The sequence below is a fragment of the Puma concolor genome, chromosome D2 (assembly GCF_028749965.1).
Source record: "Puma concolor isolate L17-30 chromosome D2, mPumCon1.1.hap2, whole genome shotgun sequence".
Taxonomy (NCBI): Eukaryota; Metazoa; Chordata; class Mammalia; order Carnivora; family Felidae; genus Puma; species Puma concolor.
Window position 1 is genome coordinate 60106923 of NC_141677.1, and position 22175 is coordinate 60129097.

The 22175-nt window shown below is 45.9% G+C and overlaps 1 protein-coding gene across 17 annotated transcripts in view; it reads right to left on the bottom strand.

Annotated features, from left to right (window-relative positions):
• Positions 1-3374: 3374 nt before the first annotated feature.
• Positions 3375-22175, bottom strand: part of SEC31B (SEC31 homolog B, COPII component) — a 39085-nt gene continuing 20284 nt past the window's right edge. For 14 of the 17 annotated variants that reach the window (XM_086680634.1, XM_086680635.1, XM_086680632.1 and 11 more), the window contains 16 exons: positions 18359-18589; positions 16357-16431; positions 15999-16094; positions 15544-15643; positions 14835-15013; positions 14445-14571; positions 13685-13830; positions 12806-12979; positions 12142-12303; positions 7235-7403; positions 6456-6770; positions 6137-6195; positions 5692-5838; positions 5280-5399; positions 4753-4824; positions 3375-4529 (listed from right to left, as the gene is read on the bottom strand). In XM_086680634.1, the coding sequence (XP_086536760.1) occupies positions 4350-4529; positions 4753-4824; positions 5280-5399; positions 5692-5838; positions 6137-6195; positions 6456-6770; positions 7235-7403; positions 12142-12303; positions 12806-12979; positions 13685-13830; positions 14445-14571; positions 14835-15013; positions 15544-15643; positions 15999-16094; positions 16357-16431; positions 18359-18589 (2352 nt within the window). In that variant the 3' untranslated portion in view covers positions 3375-4349. The remainder of the gene's footprint in view (positions 4530-4752; positions 4825-5279; positions 5400-5691; positions 5839-6136; positions 6196-6455; positions 6771-7234; positions 7404-12141; positions 12304-12805; positions 12980-13684; positions 13831-14444; positions 14572-14834; positions 15014-15543; positions 15644-15998; positions 16095-16356; positions 16432-18358; positions 18590-22175) is intronic. The other 3 variants (XM_086680646.1, XM_086680637.1, XM_086680636.1) reach the window with 3 other exon arrangements.

A 22175-nucleotide genomic window follows, 5' to 3' on the forward strand; every position in this document is an offset into this window, starting at 1 on the left:
CAGTGATCTCTAATGCTTCCTCTCTCCTTTTTCCTTTCCCTTAAGAAAAACTGTGACAAAACTGATGCAGGAGAAAGCATGTCTTTGGGGGTCGTTTCCTAGAGGCAGGGCCTGAAGATGGAAGCAGTGGGAACCCCAGAGTGCCCACTTGCTGGAAACCAGGGTGTTCCTCATCCTTGTGATACACGTCTCCAGTGGACTTTGCCAGTCAGACCTTCATAGACAATCACCCCAGGTGCTCCAGGCAGACCCCCCCCCCCCCCCGTGTCTAGGAACTATGTAAGGGCAGATTACGAGTCACTTGCTATCTTTTAATGTCAGCTTCTCCCTACTGTTTCCTCCTAGCCGCCGCCGTTACCTCTTCTCCTTCCCCAAATGATCCTTGTTCCTTTGAGCCAAGACTGAGCTAAGGAATGTCAATTTCCCATTCAGATCCCAGCTTGCAGCTCTAAAAGCAGATCATAAAGCAGGAGAAGCTGGGACCCTTTCTTTTCACAAACCTGGATCTCAAACAGGCAGGATTCAGGGCATTGGATACTTTCCTTCAATAGGTACACTTCCTGCAGGGAAACTTTCCAATAGGAAGTTCAGCACCTCGAACTTTAATTTATTACAGTCACTGTGATATGTGCCTTCTTTTCTAGGTATTGAACTTATTCCTGGGGACACAGGTAAGGGTGAGTGGAAGATAGAACGTCTAGGCCCTCTCTTCCCTTCCACCTTGCCAGAACACTATCCTCCCTTAAGCCTCACTTCCCTGATGGCCTAAGTAGTTACACTGGTCTGTATGAGGCTAATCTGCCAACAATTAGTGAATAATCCACATAAATCTTCCACCAATACATTCACTCAGTAGCTAAGAGCTCACTGCTTGTGGTGCTTGAGACAGAAGCAGTCCAGCAGGGACTTGCTTCTGAAAGAGGGCTCTGGAAAGAGAAGAGCCAAATCCCTGACAGACTGCAGCCCAAGGAGCTTCCCAGCCATCTCCCTTCTCCGAGGCTGGCCCTGGGTCTGGGCATGGGGCAGCTGTTTAGGAGAACTGGTCAGATGCCAGACCACCTCATCCTACCTCCCAGAGTAGGAGACAGCACAGAAATGTGGCTCTCAATAGGTAACAGGGGCTGAGGCTTTAGGGGCCAACCCGGGACAGTGGAAAGACTCCTCTTATATTCCAGACTGGGGCAGTGGCCAGGTCAGACCCCAAACCCCTAGTCTCTTCCCTACATATCCTCTGGTCGATGAACACTTACTGAGGAGAGAGGTTGCCTGTCCTTCCTCACAGGGACACACTGCCCTTCAGGGTCTCCTATTGCTTCATTTCCAGTACAATCAGCAAAAGGCCTTTTGCTCAGTCCCTCAGCTTTGATCTGAGCCTGTTGAATCTCTCAACTTGATCTTTCCTAATCAAGCAGCAACATATACTAACCTGGCTGTCCCACTTGGCAGAATTACTTGACAGTGTGCGGTAAGAAAATCTGGCAAGGCAGCTAGAAGATACAAAAGTACAATATCGTACAGGAAAGCTGCATTCTCCAGGAGGTCTCTCAGCACAAAAGTAGGACTATTGTGCTTCGTATTTGATAATTCCAGGTCAGTACTTGAAACCTGTCATGCTGCCAGAAAGTTCTTTCATAGGGGGTTGTTTTGTATTCCCAAATGGCTATAATTGATACCAGCTTCATCTGAGTTCTATAAAGAAAACATTACTGAGCTACCTTAGATCTGCATTGCTTTTTTTTCCTTTTTTGCATTATCTATTCATTCATTTGGTCATTCAACAAACGCTGGAGTGCAAGTCCAATGGCGAACAACACAGTGACCTCCCTGCATTCATGGAGTTTAGGTTCTCTCTTATACTCAACCACCAGGGCTGTGTTCCCCTTTGCAAACATGGACAACTCCAGAACAGCTGCTTGGGAAGACACCTTGGAGGTCAGCTAGTCAAAGCTTTTGTTTTACAGATTAAAACTGATGCTGAACAAGATGTCTGGCTTGTTCAACCAACTAGTAAGTTGCCATGGGGTGCACACTGGAACCCTGGTCTCTCCCCTTCTCTTGTGTACTCTTTAAGGCCCATCTGTCTCCAGCAGAGGAGAGAAGCAGAGGGGGATCCTGAGAAGTGACAAGGATATGGGTTTGTGCAGGGGGTGGGGGGTGGGGAGAGTGGTGCAAAACACTGTCTCCTTCCTGTCCCTGGCCTCTGAGCCTACACTCAGGCAGGGGTTTCTTTTCTTGAAAAGAATCCCAGCCTCAACTGGCCTTAGCAGCAGGTTAGGGTCGTGCTCAGTGCTGGTGGTGCTGGCGGTGGTGGGAGGGGAGGGCAGGCCAGGGCACCCGCCTATTGTGGGTCTGGATTGGATGCTTCCACTCATTCATTTCCTTTTAATTAACCCGCATTCCTGGAGGAGAAATATTTATGTTGGCTCCCATAGAGGCAATCCGCAGACTGGAAAGAAGGGGGAAGAAAGCCTGCCTTAGCAAAACAATATCTCTAAAGAGCTCAAGAAGAGAAAATAAGAGAACAAAATGCCATTAAAATAGCCTTCTACCCCCACTGGAGTCAATGAAAACTTCATTTCACATGCTAATCCCCCACTCCGCCCCTTCTCTTCTCACAACACCTTTCCTGAAAGTGTTTGGGAAAAGTCTTCGCAGTCAGTACACAGCTCCCTGCAGCTCAGACTTCTCCTTGTGTTAGTTCAGGGCCCCAAGTGGGGCCCTCGCTCCAGCAGCGGCTTTTTTCTCCCCCCCTTTAATTTAAACAAAGACTTCAGAGTTCATCAACCTCCCACTGAAATTCACAGCTGCTGAACAAACTAATCCCCTCTCCCGGCCTTTCTTCCCTTCAATGGGCTCTTGGCTTCAAAGACACTTTGGGAAAGGACTTTGCTGGGGCTCACACTGCTTCATCAATAGAAGTTAGTGCAAGTATTATCTGAAGAGCAAGTGGCTTTACAAACAAATACTGCCTAACAATCCCTTCCTCCCAAACATACACATCTAGCCCACAGACATGATGGGATCTACAACAGGATTAGAGATAGTACCCCTGGCTTCACACCCAGCCCCTTTGTGCAGCTGAGCTCAGCCCTGAAGTGGTGTGGGGAAAACCCCGAGAGCTGCATGTCAGGCACGGATGGAGATACACACACACACACACACACACACACACACACACACGGCCACAAATGCTGCGAGGAGAAAGTCTTGCAGCCTAATTCAGTGCCACCCTCCTTTCTTCAACTCTCTTGACTCCCCATCTGTCCCCAAACCCTTCTCCTGTCTTTCTGGGGTGCGGGAAGCAAGAACAAAGAGGCTAGGAAGAGAGGTAAGGGCAAAACAGGACCCAGAGGAGACAATCATTGGGAGATGACTGAGGAAACCAAATCGAAGCGGCTTTATTGCCCATTGAGTACAACAGTGCTTCAAATGCAAAGTCCAACCATGAAGAGTGCAGCCAGAGGAGGCAGCCCTGAGACGTGTGGGGGCTGAGGAGGAGAAGGGCCTCCAGCCCTTGAGGAACAGTGCCAGAAAAGTCTTGTTAATGTGGCTCCTATTCAAGAAGTGGGCTCATAATCACACAATGGAAGGACCTTGGGCCAGGGCTCAGACAGGTCAAGTCAGGACCATTCCCTGCAGGCAGAGGTCTCTCTGCTCCTATTTCATAGCCTAAGACAGCTCCCAGCAAAAGACAGTGCACCCCTTCTCCTTTCCACCTGACCTAGCCCACCCTTATGATGCTGGCAGAAGAGAAGGTCCTTGTAAAAAGCATCTAATAAGTTCCTTCTCTGGGTTCTGCTCAGCACCCATGCCTCACATTCATGATTTGTTCAGAAGATGAACAATAGTCAACTCTACCCCAGCCTCGGGGGCTCAGAGGAAAATGGACCCGGAAATAGGAACTCAGAGGCAAGGAGAAGGTAAGGCCAGGCTCTTAACTCACAGAAGGGGAGAAAGAAAAGCCCCACAAGATGGGTACAGCAGAGGTAGACTTGGAGGTAATAATCCTGTTCACCCCCTCAGAAGCCACTTAAACAGAATATCTCTGGGGTTCTTAAAGAGGCCCTGCCCCAGGTCCTGTCAGAGTACAGAGTCAGGGAAGGTGAAGAACCAGCTATATGCTCTGCCTCTGATGCTGCAAGAGCCTTGGGTGGATTCTACAAGGCCAGGCATAAAAGGGTGAAAAGCACCCTGCTAACTTTAGAGGCAAGCCCACAGCATCATATACCTGGCAGCAAGGGAAGAGGGTAGGGAAAAACAAACAGAATCTCTTCCGACATTCCCCCTTTTCCACAGGGAGGAGGTAAGTAACAGCAGAAGTAGCCTCCTGGCAAGAGAGGCTGCCTGGTTTACGTGTGCAGCTTATGAGCAATGGTGAGGACGGCCTTCAGGACAGGCATGAAGCTGGAGACCTCGCTGAAGCTGCTGCAGCCCACCACCTGGGCATGCACTGCAAGGCCCTGCTCAAAGCTTCCTGCGTCCACACATCGGGCAACCTCATGGAGCCCAGCCAGGACATGAGGCGAGAGCTGTGGAGGGATCGACCCTTAGGTCAGGGAGCCCAACCCAGCCCCTACCCTGGCAGGACGGAAGGGTAAGAGAGGATTAAGTTCTGGAGCCCAGTCCGGGCAAGATGTATGTATTGTGTGGGGGAACCCAGGCCGGTGAGACCTATGGGAGAGGACACTGGGCTCCCTTTGGCCATGGGTGATGGAGGGCAGGGGGCAGAGGTGCACCACGAAGCGTACTTACTGTCCCCTGGCAGAGCTTCTCATATAGACATTCTAGACGTTGGGCTGCCTCATCCAGCTTCCGTTTTGTCTTCTGCAGGGAGGGAAATGGATTCTGACTCCAGCCCCTAAGACTAACACTACACAGGACTATAAAGAATCACAGTATATTAGAGCTGGAATGGCTTAATGCTACTGCTTTCATTTCACAGGAGAGGAAATGAAGGCCCAAAGACGGTAAGTGACTTGCTCAAGCGGACACGGTCGGTGAATGAATGGCAGGTCTCCTACTCCTAGCTTTCACCTACCCTCCAGTGCCCCGGGCTGCCTTTCCAAGAATTAAGCCTCAATGCCTCTGGGCCCTGCTACCGAGAAGCTGGACTCAGACCAGACGAGCCCCATGTCCCCACATGGATATCAAATAAGTACAAGACACAGGGGCCCAGGGGCCATGAGAAAAAAGTCACACAAGGAACTGATGAACAGCTCAGAAATCCTGGGACTAGCTAGCGGTGTGAGGAGAACATCGTGGGGAAGGCTCAGACTTACTAAATCAGCGGCAGACAGGGAGCAGCGTCGTAGAAGCTTGTCAAAGCTAATCTTCAAGGACCGATGCTCTGGGGGCAGCTCCTTCCTTTCCACCTTCTCAGGTGGCCGCTGCTGAAGCTGCTGAGGAAGGAGCAGGGAGACAGGATAGATGGGCAAGATTTCCTTTTCACAGCTGCCCTACAGACTAGTCCTCAGTGACTCAGTGTCACACTTCTCCCGCTGGAGCAGAACAGAGTCGGGGAGAAGGACACCCCCTCTTCTCTGCGGTAAGGACATTTGGTACCTGCCTGCGCCAGTTCCCCAGCGCAGAATCTGCCTCCCTCTTGAGGAAAGAGGCCCATCTTCCATGTTCCCTGCTTTTCTATACCCAAGCAGAGTTGGAAAGCAGAGGGGAACATGCTGCTCCTCTCACCTGCAGGCTGAGTTCTCCTGGTGCTCCTGGGGGAGCATGGCCCACACCAGGGACAGAAGGCTGGGAGTAAAGGACCCCTCGTGGCTCAGAGGTGAGGCTCATAACTGGAGTGGTAATCCGTGCTGGGGGCATAAATGTCTCTGGCAACTAGAGACAGAGAAAGAAAGGCATATGAGTCTAAGCTGAGAGACTTCCTAGGCCCTGGTTTGAGAGACTCACTGGACTTGTGAGTGAGCAAGGGAACAGAATAGTGAGTAGGGAACCAGGAAATAGGGAGACTGGTATCTGCACGCAAGAAGGAAAGAGGAGACAGGTGAGGGGAGAATAATGAGTGGGGAAAGAGACAGGATAGAGCGTGTGACGAAGAAGGGGACTGGGCTGAATTCAACAGGAATGTAGGTCATTGGTGAATGTATGAGGGATAAGTGGCAAGAGATGCATTGACCTTTTTCCTCTGAAGGTTTGTCCTGGGCACTGGGGCATTTTTCAAGGAATCTTGAGGTCCTGCATAGCACAAAGATAGAGGTATTTAGGGGCATGGTCAGGAACGTTGTTAATTTTTAGCCTAAAGGCCAGCAAAATTATTTCAGTTGGAGACTACCACACATCCCTCTGCAGACCAGCCGTACTCTCAGCTGACATTCTCCAACCCAAAGGCCCCCAGTTTACTGGCCTGAGGAAAGACTCCTAATAAGGTGGTAGTGGCGAGGGGAGGAGAAGGAGGCAATGATCCAGAAAAGGGAAGCAGTGGAAGGAAGACTGACCTGGGGGAACAGTCGAGAGGCCAGTGGTTGGGAGGGCATTAGAGCATGGAGCACCAGGCCCTCCTGGAGGGTGTGTCACAGGGAAGCTGACAGGAGGGGCTGGGGACTGGAAGCTCATAGGGCTGAGACCTGGGAGTCTCACAGGAAGCAGAGGGAGCTGTTGAGCAGTCTCAGCCAGGGAGGCAGAGCCAGGCTGTATGGTGTCTGGGGGTGCCATGGGTGGAGGTGGACCAGGAGGAGGCCATGTTCCAGGGAACCCCGTGGGGTTAGGAACTTGTGCCTTTTGCTCTCTTAACAGTGGTGGTTCAAATAAAGCTGAAAAGGAACAGAAACAGGTCATTTGCCACCAAACTTCAATTTGGGAGAGATTCAGATCATATCAGGGAAGAATAAGGCAGCAATAAAATGAACACACAAACCTAATAATGATAATAATAAAACATTAGTATGTGTGTATGGAGAACTGTCATTTACAAAGTACTTTTAACTATTCCTCAATTGATCCTAAAAATAATTCTGTAGGGTTGAAATGACCAACATAACATCTACTATCATTTTTCAGAAGAAATAGAGTGGCTAAGTCTGTTGCCCATAGACACAAAGCCAGTAAGCAATAGTACTGGGGATTCAGACTTCAAATTCCAAGCTCCTCTCACTACATATTAGGCATTATGCCCCCAAAATCCATGCTGGCCATGCCAACTGTCTTCCTTTGTGCTCTCCCCAGACAAACCTTTACTCACTCACTCATTCACTCACTCACTCACTCACTTACTCACCAGGCCTTACCCCAGGGCCCAAGGGCAAAGGCTGGGCTGCCTGGGGCCCAGGTGACCCGTAGTCACTTATATTATGCATTCTGGAGCTTTGATAAGGGCTAGAATGGGAAGGTGTCAAGGGTGTCACTAGAGGTGTGAAAATCCTTGGCCTTAGAGATGGAGTTGGAACCTGTGAAGAGAAAAAGGGTCATCACTTGGAAAGGAAAAAAAAAGGTAAATAATTGAAAATAGAAAAACAATAGAGAATGTGAAGCAAAAAGCTGGCTTTTAAAATGAAAATCAACAGAACTGGTAAGTCTATATAAAAAGTGACAAAGATGGGGGAGGCGCCTGGTGGCTCAGTGGGTTAAGTGTCCGACTTCGGCTCAGGTCATGATCTCACAGTCCGTGAGTTTTAGCCCCACATCGGGCTCTGTGATGACAGCTCAGAGCTTGGAGCCTGCTTCAGATCCTGTGTCTCCCTCTCTCTCTGCCCCTCCCCTGCTCATGTTCTGTCTCTCTCTGTCTCAAAACTAAATAAAAACATTAAAAAAAAGTGACAAAGATGAAGAAATAAGACAATTTCATCAAACTCAGGGATGACACAGGGAATAATACAACAGTCCCTACAGCTGCTAAAAAGATAATAGAGGAATACAAATAACAAAATTACAAGTAACTTTATGTTAATAAATTTGACAACTTAGAAGAAATGAACCAATTCCTCAAGAACCACACTCAGCCAAAATTAAATAGATTACTTGAATAGTCCTAAAACAATTAAAGGAATTTAATTTGTCATTGAAAAGCCCTCCCCCAAATAAATCCTTAGGCCTAGATAATTTTACTGGAGAATTTTACCAAACATTCAAAGAATTAACACAAAGTTTATACAGTCTCTTCCAGAAAATAGAAGAAGGAACATTTCCTAACTCATTTTATGAGGTATTACCCTGAAACCAATGCCAGACAAAGACAGCACAAAATAAAACTATAAGCCAACATTTCTCATGAACTTAGGCACAAAAATCCTCAGCAAAATTTGTACAAATTGAATCTAACAATGAACTATTTTATTTTATTTTATTTTATTTTATTTTATTTTATTTTATTTTAAAGAAAGTAACAGCGTGCAAGCAGGGGAGAAGGGCAGAGGGAGGGAGGGAGGGAGAGGAAGAGAGAGAGAGAGAGAGAGAGAGAGAGAGAGAGAGAGAATATCCCAAGTAGGCTCCACACTCAGCACAGAGCCCAATGCAAGGCTCAATCCCACAACCCTGGGACTATGACCCGAGCAGAAATTAATAGTTGGATGCTCAACCAACTGAGCCATCCAGGCACCCCAAACAATGAATATAAAAAACAGTAACATACCACAATCAAATGGAATTTATTCCAGATGATGTAAGGCTGGTTCAGTATATTTAAATCCACCATAATCCACCATAACAACAGGCTAACAAAGGAAAATTGTTTAAAATGATAACAGGAAAATATCTGACAAAATTCAACAATCATTCATGACTCAGCACACTAGGAATAGAAGGAAACTTGCACAGACTCATAAAGAGCATCTACAAAAAAACCTACAGCTAACATCATACTTAATGGTGAAAGACTGAATATTTTCCCTTTAAGGTTGGAAAAAATCAAGGATGTTCACTCTCGCTTTTCTAAGTTTAGTACTGCAATAAGGCGAGAGAAAGAAATTAAAGCATACAGACTAGAAAAAAATCTATCTCTATCTGCAGACAATATGACTGTCTACGTAGAAAATCTCAAGGGATACACAAAAAACTCCTAGAACTAAGAAATGAGCTCGGGAAACTCACTTCTGAACATTGAAACGTCACAAGATACAAGATTAACACAAAAATATCAACTATATTTCTCTATACCCACAATGAACAAAGGGCAATCAAAATTAAAAATACAATTACCATTTGATTTCAAATTGCTCAAGAGAAATGAAATACTTAGGTTTGAAATGAATAAAACATGTCAGGATCTGTATGATGAAAATGATAAAATGCTGATGGAGATAGCATTAGAGAGATATACCACGTTCACAGGTGAGAAGATTCAACACAGTAAAGATACCAATTCTCCCTACCTTAATCTAGAATTCCTGTCAACATTTCAGCAAGTTTCTTTGTAGACATAGACAAGCTTATTCTAAAACTTAGGTGGAAAGGGTAAGGTCCTAGAATACCCAAAGTAATTTTGAAAAAGAGAAACAAAGTGGGAGGAATTACTCTTCCTCATGCCAAGACTTATACAGAGATAGTATTCAAGACAGAGGGCACTGTCAGAGGGAAAGACACACAGATCAATAGAACAGAATTGAGATCTGAGAAGGAAATCCATATAAATATGCCCAGTTAATTATTTAAAAAAAAATTTTTTTTCAACATTTATTTATTTTTGGACAGAGAGAGACAGAGCATGAACGGGGGAGGGGCAGAGAGAGAGGGAGACACAGAATCGGAAACAGGCTCCAGGCTCCGAGCCATCAGCCCAGAGCCTGACGCGGGGCTCGAACTCCCGGACCGCGAGATCGTGACCTGGCTGAAGTCGGACGCTTAACCGACTGCGCCACCCAGGCGCCCCATCCAGTTAATTATTTTAAAGTCTATTTATTTTAAGTCTCCCAGCGTAAGCAAGGGAGGGACAGAGAGAGGGAGAGAGAGAAAATCCCAAGTAGGCTTCACACTGCCAGCATGGAGCCCGATGTGGGGCTCAAACTCACGAAACCATGAGATCATGACCTGAGCTGAAACCAAGAGTTGGACGCTTAACCAACTGAGCCCACCCAGGCACTCGCCAGTTAATTTTTGGCAAAGGAGCAAAGTCAATTCAATGGAGTAGAGACAGACTTCTCAATAAATGATTATGGATATCCATTGGCAAAAAAAAAAAAAAAGAAGCTTGACTATACTTCATGTCACATGCAAAAATTAATTCCAAATGGAACATGGACTTAAATGTAAAACATAAAACTAAAACTTTTAGAAAGAACACAGGAAAACTCTAGAGGACCTTGGACTGGCAAAGAGTTCTCAGACTTGACACAAAGGTCATGATCCATAGAAGGAAATCTGTAAACTGGACCTTATAAAATTAAAAATTTTTGCTCTGTGAAGGACCCTGTTTAAAAAATGAAGACAAATTCTTACATAGTTACACACGCACACACACACACACACACGAGTACATATAAAATCGGTGAAATCTGAATCTATGGATTGTATTAATATAAGTTTCTTAGTTTTGATATTGTGCTATAGTCATGTGTGACTAGCATGACGTGGGGTGGGGATGTGCTACATGAAACTTCCCAGTACATTTCTTTGCAACTTCCTGGGAATCTACAATTATTTCAAAATAGAAAGGAGAGTGGAAGAGGGGGAGAGACAGAGAAAGAGAGACAGAGTAGGAGAAGGAAGAGGACAGAGGGGAAAGAAGGGGGAAGGAAGAAAGAAAATTAGGGTGAGAATTGAAGGTGGGACAGGATGAATCATCAGAGCTTCTGCCTAATACCTCTATTTGCAATCTTGCTGGATTTTGTTCCCCAGCCCTTCCAGTAGGCTCCTGGTATAAGTTAACAGCACCCAAACCATCTGGGCACAGTGGCCAGGAACCTGGGAGTTAGTTCCCCAACTTCACGGACTCCTCTAAACCATCACTAATTTCTGCCAATTCTACCTATTAAATATTTTAAAGCTAACCTCACTCTCCAGCTTTAGATCATTTCATTTCCTCATCATTTCTTGCTATTGCCTCCTAGATGCCTCCTTTCTAAACTAATGGCTAGCCATTGCCCTGCATAAGACCATTCAATAGCTCCTAACTGCTATCAATTTCAGGGTCAGGTCTAAGATCTTTAGCACAGAATTCCATGCCCTTCCTGATTTATTGCCTACCTGTTACTCAAACTTCACCTAACCTCACTCCTCTGCCACAAACAACTATTTAGCAGTTTCATTAAAATATTAGTAATTCCTCAAGTGGGCTTTGCTTACTCTCCCTTCAATGCTTTCATACATGCTGTTCCCACTGCTTGAAATAGCCTTCACCAGGGCACCTGGGTGGCTCAGTAGGTTAAGCGTCTGACTCTTGATTTCATGTCAGGTCACGATCTCACCATTTGTGACATCGACCCCCAGGTCAAGCTCTGTCCTGACAGCACAGAGCCTTCTTGGGATTCTCTCTCTCCCTCTGTCTCTGTCTCTCTCCTGCTTGTATGCTCGCTCTCGCTCTCTCTCTCAAAATGAAGAAAAAAAAACTTAAAAAAAAAAAGAGTTTTCACTGACCCCTTCCTTTGCCTAAATAACTTAAAAAAATTTTTTTTAATCTTTATTTATTTTTGAGAGAGAGAGAAAGACAGAGTGTGAATGGGGGAGGAACAGAGAGAGGGAGACACAGAATCCAAAGTGGGCTCCAGGCTCTGAGCTGTCAACACAGAGCCCAACACAAGGCTTGAACTCACAAACTGTGAGATCATGACCTGAGCTGAAGTCAGATGCTTAACTGGCTGAGCCACCCAGGTGCCCCCCCTTGCCTAATAACTTTTAATTTTCAAGATTCAGATCAAACATCATACTCATTCTGAAACATTCCCTAAACTTCCCCTGCTCCCCCCAAAAGTTGCTTTCTTCTGTGGGATCCCATGGCACCTTATCATACCGCAATTATGACATTTATGATTAGGAGCTAATTAGGGGCATGAATCATAGTTTGGCCACCTTTCTGTTCTAAGAACCTAATAGTTGTTCAATAAGCAGTTATTAGAAAAATAACTCGATCTATGCTTTAGTTGGGAATTTTCATCATTTTTGTTCCCTAATATATTCTAACTGCCTAGAACCATGCCTGGTACTTGGTAGACATTTGATAAATATTTTTGAATGAATGAACAAACCAGGTCTTACCTGGTGAGAAAACTGGAATCCCAATCTGTAAGATGATGCTTCTTTAGAGTGGGGGGTAGCCCCCACAACAACCCGGGGGAAGGGAAAAGGAGGACACTGTTGGCCCATGACACCAGACCCCTGGGCATGAAAAAGCCGATCTCTCAGCTGCTGAATTGGTGGCTATAAAAGTTATGACAATGAAGAACTGTGTTAATTAAAATTAAAACAAGCAAATGTCCTCTCTTACAAGCCTGGCCCCATACAGCATTCAAACTTCAGTTTATTTCTACACTTCAGCCACCTTAGATAATTCAAAGGTTCCCAATCCCTGCCAAGCCTCCTTCCTTTCTGTTCCTTCTGCCTAGAATGCTCTACATCTGCTGGTAAGCTACTTCTCTTTGAAGGTCCAGCTCAACTGTTTTAACCACTGGAAAGCCTTCCTTGATTACTCTGGGCAAAACCAGCCCCTTTCCTGGAGTCCCACAGCACTTAGTATAAGCTTCTGTTGTGACACTGTAAGTTACTGACAACTGATTTCCCCCAAGGAACTGTGAGCTTCCTGAGGGACTAGGTATTATCTATCCCAGAACGTCCATGTTTTGCATAGTGCCTGGAACGTGGAAGTGCTCAGCCAGTGGTAGATGACTGAAATGGCTTGCTCTCTCTACATGGCCCCACTCACCTGAGTACAGTCCCTGGGTAGGTAGCTCATGGCAGTGGCCAGGCTGCCCTGGGCTGCCAGGAGGTTGGCATACTGAGTGACCCTGTAGGTTGTGGCAGGGCCTGAGCTCACCCCATCAGGACCCCGCAATAGCTCCAAGCTCCTATTCAGGACCATCACCTTCTCCATCAGGTCCTATAGGAACAAAGACAAGACAGTCAGGCCTCTTCAAAGCGCATCCTGCTCTCTAAGCCTAGGCAGTTCACCCAGGGACTTCCCATTATGGGTATGAGGGTACTTGGCCATAGCCAGCTACAGATAGTAGGTGACGATACATCTAGTTAGAGAAGGGCCATTGGTGTTAGCACTAACTTCAACTGGGCCTATCTGGGTCTTAGACTCTTGTACATCTCTGCCTCTTTGTTTGCTCTCTTTACTCTTTACTCTGTTAGTACATCATCAATTTCAGGCTCTGGTATGCTACTGTTTCATCTGTGACTTTGTCTTCCTATGAATCTGTGACTCCCACCTTCTCTGGTTACCTGCAAGGTGTCTGGTATAATTTAAATCCACAGAACTTTTCAGAGCAGCTAAGAGAAGGCCCAGGCTCACAATTACTCAGATAGAGAATAAACTCATATTAACCAAACCTGAAGTGGGAAAAAATTAGGAAGGTTAATACCTAAGCAGCTATTTATTGCTCAGTCTCCCCTGACTGAGAAGGGGGGAGGGAGGTGCTGGCTCATCCCTGGGAGAAGGGCCCTTTTCTCCTCCCTAATATCCCTGATTCCAGCCTGGGGTACACAGAAGACTCGCCTCTGATGTCCCTACACATCCCTACCACTAGCCTCTCCCAAGATCCTGGTATGGAGTGACCAGTGCCCTGTAGAGAAGGAGTACCTGTAGAGCCAGGGGGGATGAAGCCTGGTGGCATTTTGCCCAACACTCCACCAGCTGCTCCACATTCCCTGAGCACACATAACAGAGTCTGGCTTCAGAGGTCAGTGCTCTGCCACCCTCCTGTTCCATGCGCATACCCAGCATGTCTGCAGAGAGATGGAAATTTTTAAAAATTTTTTTTTCACGTTTATTTTTGAGACAGGGAGAGACAGCATGAATGGGGGAGGGTCAGAGAGAGAGGGAGACATAGAATCTGAAACAGGCTCCAGGCTCTGAGCGTCAGCACAGAGCCTGACGTGGGGCTCAAACTCACGGACCGCGAGATCATGACCTGAGCCGAAGTCGGATGCTTAACCGACTGAGCCACCCAGGTGCCCCAAGATGGAAATTTCTTTAATGGCACAGCTTCCCTGTGCTTCTCCTCATTCTCCTGTTTGGAAATAGGTGGAGGACCATGAGCTGTGGGACAAGTGACCACAGTGGCTTTGGACAATACTGAGGCCAACCTTGCTCTACAATAAAGGGCAGAACTCTTGCATCACGATGTGATGAGAAAAAGTAAAACAGAACAACTAATGATCCCTACTGAAAGTAGGAAGATGCACTGTAGTCCTTGCCTCCTGGCTGAACCAGACCTTGGCCCTGACAACATGGCCTAGCCTCCCAGAGCTCAGGCTGCTCCTCTGCCTTCTCCCTCAGTGTGTCCATTAACTCCATGTTGGAGTGACACCACTCCATCCCGAAGCCTAGGGCTACCTACCACAGAGCTCAGGGAATTTCTCTGGCCCTGAGTATGTCAGTAGCAAGGCCAGTGCCTCTCTCCAGTTCTGCAGGCTACAGGTACACACCATATCCTTCCAATTCTTCCGTACAACACAGGCTAGAAGCTGTAGTGGGCAGAGAGCGAAGGAGGCCATCAGCCATCCATCTAGCACAGGCAGCAGGAGTCACACACAGGGACATGCTAAGAAAAGCCACTCGCAAGCAGGTTTCCTCTTAGACCACTGACTAGGGGTTGGGGGTGAGGTAGGGGTGGTTGCAGTTGGAAGAGAGGGATCCCGGCAGATCTTCTGAACGCCAAGGTGTGGGCATCCACCTGACAAAGTCCAAGTAATCCCCTCCCCTCCCCTCCTTCACAGTGGGCAGTTACCGAGGAGATTCTGCTTTTCTTCTTGGCCCAGTAGCACTCCTGTGTTTGCTTTAGCAGATCTGCACCCCCAGCCTGGGCCAGGATGATGGCATCAGCAAAGCGCTCTTCCTTTAGACACAGCTCCACAGCAGGGCCCAGTTCTCCAAGCAGGAGAGCCTGGCTCAGGAGTCCATCAGTGTCTGCAGGCAGAGGCATCCCCTCCATGTGAGTCTGCCCTCAGACCCTAGCTTCCTGTCCCCTGCAGGGCCCACAGTGCACCCCTTCCACCTCTGTACCACTCAGCCTCCCTTGCCCCAAACAAAACTCCCAAGTTTCATTCCTCAACAATAAAATGTAGTGGGCTGTCCTAGAGTGCCAGGTCTGGTGGTAGGTAACTCTCTAAGGATAGGGCTCAAGAGGAAGGAGGGCTTCATGTGGCAGCATCAGAGGTATAGTGTGCGCTCACTCGGCAAGGACAGGGTACAGTCTTTTAAGCAAGGAAACAGAAGGATAGAAAGAAATATCTTGCTAAAAGGCCTTCCAGAGGAAAGGTGCAGCCATGAAAATCCAGAGAGAGCTCTAACCAGTAACAGAACTGCCCAGCTTTTGTGTGGTGGGAAGGAGGCAGGAGATAGGAGGCAGGGGACAAGAAGAAAATATTCTCAAGTCCCAGAACTCTGAGCCCACCTACTGCAACACAGAGGGTTTCTCTCCCTCAGGATCGGGGTACCTTCTGTGATGGGGATCTCCCATGGAGTCATACTCTGAGGGACCAGCTCATCAAAGAAGGTTGAGGAGGCAGAAGCTTCCTCTGTGATGTGTTTTGAGGCCTGTACAAGGAAGGACAGAGGTGGGTACTTAGGAAATGAATCCCAAAACAGACAGATGCCTTAGTGACTCTCTCTGGAAGCTCTACTGTTTGGCCCTTAATGGGTAAAGCTAAAAGAATAATCAGGTAAGGTTTGGGAAGGGCTCTAATCCATGGTTAAAACATAGCTTCTCTCCCAGCGCAAAAGCTTATGCACTCTGTATCTCACTGCGGTTCTAAAAATATGAGGAGTCTGAAGACTTCTACAGAAGCTGAGCAATTCATGAGAGCAAAGCAAAGGGCCAGGAAGAGGCAGATGCTCTACAGGCAAGTCTCCCGTGCTACCCTAGGTCTGGCTGCCTGGGCTCCTACCACACCTGGCTGCAGAAGACCTGCTGTCTGTTACTGTGATCATCTCCCTCGGACTGAGGGCTCTCACCCAGCCCCAAGTCACTCTTCAGCCACGTGGCCACCTGCAGGGAGAGACCTATGAGCGCCCTCTTCCCGGCACAAGATCAGACATGCATTATGCTTTCTTCCCACCTCCACACCCTACTGCCTAGACTCTCTAAGATCCTGGGGCTTTTCACCTGGGGAAAAGCTGACCTCCAGGAGGTAATATTTTTGTATATGCATTAACGAAGCCCACAAAGAGGTTACTCAAGACAGTTTCCATTGACAGCATTTTCTTCTTCTCTGCCTCAAGTACATGCTTCTGATGTGTGAGCAGCTTACCTTCTTCTGAAGTTCATCTTTACTGTATCCTAATAGTTTTAGAAATTTCACTCTGGAGTCTTGTTCTAAGGTCACCTAAGGAACCACAGAATACACAAGTCTCCATTAAACCAATGTGAATGACCCTCTCCTGCCTAAGCCGGCGTACCCTCTAATACAGTTCTTTGTCCTACCAGAGGTGCCCTACTAAGGCTGGCACCATCTCTCCTCTTTTTCTCCCCAGATTTGATCCCGCTGGGCTGGTGGCATGGTGTTAACAAAACCCTCTTCCATTTCTGCATGAGAATGAGACCTTCAGTTGACTTACTAGATCTGTTGGCCTGGTTACCTGATAAGAGTAAAACGTCAGCTATGTTTCTAGGCAACATTGCTTGTGACTGATAAATTGGACTGGAACTATAAACTATAAATAATCTCTGTGGACACCATGCTCTAGTCTGCCCTGATTGCAAGGGCTCTTGTAACTGAAGAGATCTCTTGCAGGGACTCTAGAAACTACATTTTTGGTGTGGGTACAAGAGACATTGGCTCTTGTGGGCGTTAGGCTTCTAAGGCAGAGCCACCTCCACAACTGCCTAATTTTTTATCTAATCTCCTTACACCTGAGCTGTCTTCTGGGGAGGTAAAGAGGAGAGCTCTGAACTGCTGCATGGCCTGCCACAAGGGCTCCCAAAGAAGACAGCCACAACCTGCTGCCCGGCTGACAAGCTGTGGGTCCTGTCCCACAGCTCTCTGAGACTGATGCCAAGAGAACCTAGAGAGCCTTGTGCGTGTCTAAACATCCAGTTGAAAACACAGTTCCTAGTGGAAGCTGCATAGATACAGTAAAAGCCAGATACTGAGGGACAAGCCTTCCTGAAGCCCTACCCTAACCTGAGTTAGATGGCTGGGCCCTTCATTTCCCCTACACAGAACTGTGAATTCTGACTAATATCTTCCTCACAGTGTCTCAGGGCTCCCTCTTTCTCCCACGCTTGTCCTTTAGAAATGTCCAGCCACATTCGGTTTCAGGGCCATCATCACAGACAGCTCTTGGATAGCTTTTCAAACAGACTCCCCTCTGTCCTTGGGCACTGCTGCCTCCTTTGTTTGGAAGAGTAAAGGTTCAACTACTGATGGTGCCTTCTATTCTCTTTCTCACTCCACCAGTCATTCCTGGAGCTGTTGCCTGCATTCTGCTTACAACAAAAGCAGCATTTCTTACTCTTTTCTCCCCACATCTTTTTCTAGCTTCACTCTATAGATGATCTTTCTCAAATCCTGTCTCCTTCCCAGATACCTGGTGACTACCATCACAAAGTTCTTCTGTGTCTGAAACACAGACCCCAAGCCTTGCTCAGAACCCCGGGCTGGGGTCTGTCCTGTTTTTTGCAATCTTTGCTACGGCCCCAAAGCTTTGAATAATCCTCTCGCTGCCTGCCCAGTCGGTTACTTCTTTTTCTTGCTTTACCTCTCTCCTCTCATCTGCTCACTTCCTTTCACAGGTAGAGCACTCCTGGTGTCATAAGCAGCTTGAAATTTCATTAGCACTGGAACTCGATCCATGCTCCAGAGTAAATTGGGACTTGATCCCTGAGTCTCACCACAACAACTTGCCTTGGGTTAACGGAAATAAACTCAAAGCCTTCTCATGATGCGTTCCCCACTTCCAGCCAATCCTCTTTCCTTCCTTTTCCTTCTCTTCTTCTCTCTTCCCATCACCTTATCTGCCCTTTGGCATGGCATGAAAGCCTTCACCTTGGCCCTGGTAAAGTCTCCAGGACATCAGCAATAGTAGCAAAAAAGGCAAATGTTTTTGTACCCTTTGGCTTCCTTGGCTGCAAAGGATCTCTGAGCCACTGGCAAAAGGTGAAGATTTCGTGTCCAGAGGGTGGGTGTGGCATTAGGAAAAAGGCTGAGAGGTCAGAGCCTTTGTAATCTAGGTCCCAGTGTGATTGTGCATCTCCTGGAATTTCCCACTTTAGGGAAACACTTTGGAGCAGCCAGCCTTTGGGCTTCCTACCTTCAGGAACTGCCAGAGCATCTTTTCACTTTGTAGTGACGTTAGTTCGATCTTGTTCTGACAATAATTCAGGAGATTTCCTGACCCCAGGGACTCCTGCAGTTCAGCTGACCGCCTCAGAAATTCAGATTCTGTGGTGACTTGACTGACGAAGACTAGGCGGAGGCAAAGCTGTGGCACCTGATGGGCAGGGGTGCTGGGGAGGCCAAAGGTAACCAGCTTTCCCCCAAACTGGTGAGGAAAAACAAGAATGGTAAAAAATTAACACCAAGTCTACATCACAGAGAAGGCTATCTATTGGTCAACCCTAGGATAGAAAATCAGTAATAATGCGGGGAGCACCATTCTCCCAGTCACCTGCACTAAACACCTTGGCTTCATCACGGTCTTTATACCCACCACAGCCAAGCAACAGCAGTCTTACCTCTTGCTCAATGTCTCCCATGCAGGTCCCCTCCATCCCACTCCCAGTGCTAGCACATCTAGATGACTGGAATTGGTTGCTAGCCTCTGGGTTTTTCCTCCTCAACCCAAGCCTTAGACTACTGGCCTGTACCTACTGCTACTTAGGGGCTTGTTACGGTTTCACAAGGCCTCAGACGAGGGCTTAAGTACCTCTGCCCATAGCATACAAAATCCTCCAAGATCAGGGCCAGACACTCTAGCCTCTCTCTCCCTCCTCATTTATGTGATCGCTCCACATCCCCAAAGGGCCCAGTTTATTCCTGCTTCTGAGCCTTCACCCACCAAAACACCCCCAACTGAGAATCCTTCTCACCAAATTAGGTACCCTACATAAAGCACCTGTCACAAAGCAGAGCTCAGTGAAGTTCCTTTACTCCAGCGGTTCTCCACCTTGGCTGCATATTAAAACCACTTGAGGAGCTATCCAGAGTCATCATCAGGTTGTACTCCCAACAATAAAATCTGAATCCCAGGGGGTGGGACCAGGCATCAGTATATTTTCACGCTCTTCAGGTTGCAGCCATGGTTGACAACTACTGCTTACTCCCCAACTCTTCACTATTTTCCTAAGACCCCTGCCTTAATGGACTTTCCCAGCCAAAATTCTCCACTTGACTCTCCTACAGCACAAACCTACACTATAGATTAGTGCTACACAGAACAATTTTAACTTTTGACTTGTTAATACTTGATAGTTTTACAAAGTGCTTGTATATATGCTTATTTGAGGTTCATGTCAATGCACTAACATATAGCTGAGCAGGTATTACTATCCCTGTTGTACAAATGAGAATACTGAAGTCTTGAGTTAAGTGACTTGCCCAAGGTTACCCAGCTAATAAGTGACCGAGCTATGATAAGAATGCAGACCTCTCCAGAATCATGAAAGCAGCAAGGGAAAAAAAATCCCTAACCTACAAGGGAAGACAGATCAGGTTTGCAGCAGACCGATCCACAGAAACTTGGCAGGCCAGAGAGGAGTGGCAGGATATATTCAATGTGCTGAATCAGAAAAATATGCAGCCAAGAATTCTTTATCCAGCAAGGCTGTCATTCAAAATAGGAAAGATAAAAAGTTTCCCAGACAAACAAAAATTAAAGGAATTTGTGACCACTAAACCAGCCCTGCAAGAAATTTTAAGGGGGACTCTGTGTGTGTGTGTATGTATGTGTATGTATGTATGTATGTATATATGTGTATATATATATATATATATGTATATATATATATACACACACTCACTCTAAACGTCAATGAACTCAATGCTCCAATCAAAAGACATAGGGTAACAGAATGGATAAGAAAACAAGATCCATCTATATGCTGTTTACAAGAGACCCACTTTAGACCTAAAGACACCTTCAGATTGAAAATAAGGGGATGGAGAACCACCTATCATGCTAATGGTCAACAAAAGAAAGCCAGAGTAGCCATACTTATATCAGACAATCTAGACTTTAAAATAAAGATTGTATCAAGAGATGCAGAAGGGCATTATATCATACTCAAGGGGTCTATCCACCGAGAAGAGCTAACAATTGTAAACATTTATGTGCCAAATGTGGCAGCTCCCAAATATATAAATCAATTAATCACAAACATAAAGAAACTCATTGATAGTAATACCATAATAGTAGGAGACTTCAACACCCCACTGACAGCAATGGACAGATCATCTAATCAAAAAATCAACAAGGAAACAATGGCTTTGAATGACACACTGGACCAGATGGACTTAACAGATACATTCAGAACATTTCATCCTAAAGCAGCAGAATATACATTCTTCTCCAGTGCACATGGAACGTTCTCCAGAACAGACTATATACTGGGACACAAATCAGCCCTAAGTAAGTACAAAAAGATCGAGATCATACCGTGTATATTTTCAGACCACAACACTATGAAACTCGAAATCAACCACAAGAAAAAATTTGGAAAGGTAACAAATACTTGGAGACTGAAGAACATCCTACTAAAGAATGAATGGGCTAACCAAGAAGTTAAAGAGGAAATTAAAAGTATATGGAAGCCAATGAAAATGATAACACCAACAACCCCAAACCTCTGGGACTCAGCAAAGGTGGTCATAAGAAGAAAGTATATAGCAATCCAGGCCTTCTTAAAGAGGGAAGAAAGATCTCAGATATACAACCTAACCTTATGCCTTAAGGAGCAGGAAAAAGAACAGCAAACGAAACCCAAAACCAGCAGAAGACAGGAAATAATAAAGATTAGAGCAGAAATTAATGCTATTGAAACCAAAAAAAAAAGTAGAACAGATTAATGAAACCAGAAGCTGGTTCTTTGAAAGCATTAACAAAATTGATAAACCACTAGCCAGTTTGATCAAAAAGAAAAAGGAAAGGAGCCAAATAAATAAAACCAAGAATGAAAGAAAAGAGATCACAACCAACACAGCAGAAATAAAAACAATAATAAGAGAATATTATGAGCAATTATATGCCAATAAAATGGGCAATCTGGAAGAAATGGACAAATTCCTAGAAACATATACACTACCAAAAGTGAAACAAGATGAAATAGAAAATTTGAACAGACCCATAACCAGTAAGGAAATCAAATTAGTAATCAAAAATCTCCCAAAAAACAAGCGTCCAGGGCCAGATGGCTTTCCAGGGGAATTCTATCAAACATTTAAGGAAGAGTTAACACCTATTCTCTTGAAGGTGTTCCAAAAAATAGAAATGGAAGGAACACTTCCAAACTCTTCCTATGAAGCCAGAATTACCTTGATTCCAAAACCAGACAGAGACCCCACTAAAAAGAACTATAGACCAATTTCCCTGATGAACATGGATGCAAAAATCCTCAAAAAGATATTAGCCAACCGGATCCAACAATACATTAAAAAAAATTATTCACCACAACCAAGTGGGATTTATACATGGGATACAGGGCTGGTTCAATATCCGCAAAACAATCAACGTGATTCATCACATCAATAAAAGAAAGGACAAGAACCATATGATCCTCTCAATAGATGCAGAGAAAGCATTTGACAAAATACAGCATCCTTTCTTGATAAAAACCCTCAAGAAAGTAGGGATAGAAGAAGCATACCTCAAGATCATAAAAGCTATATATGAATGACCCAACACTAATATCATCCTCAATGGGGAAAAACTGAGAGCTTTCCCCCTAAGGTCAGAAATAAGACAGAGATGTCCACTCTTGCCACTGTTATTCAACATAGTATTGGAAGTCTTAGCCTCTGCAATCAGACAACACAAAGAAATAAAAGGCATCCAAATCGGCCAGGAGGAGGTCAAACTTTCACTCTTCGCAGATGACATGATACTCTATATGGAACACCCAAAAGATTCCACC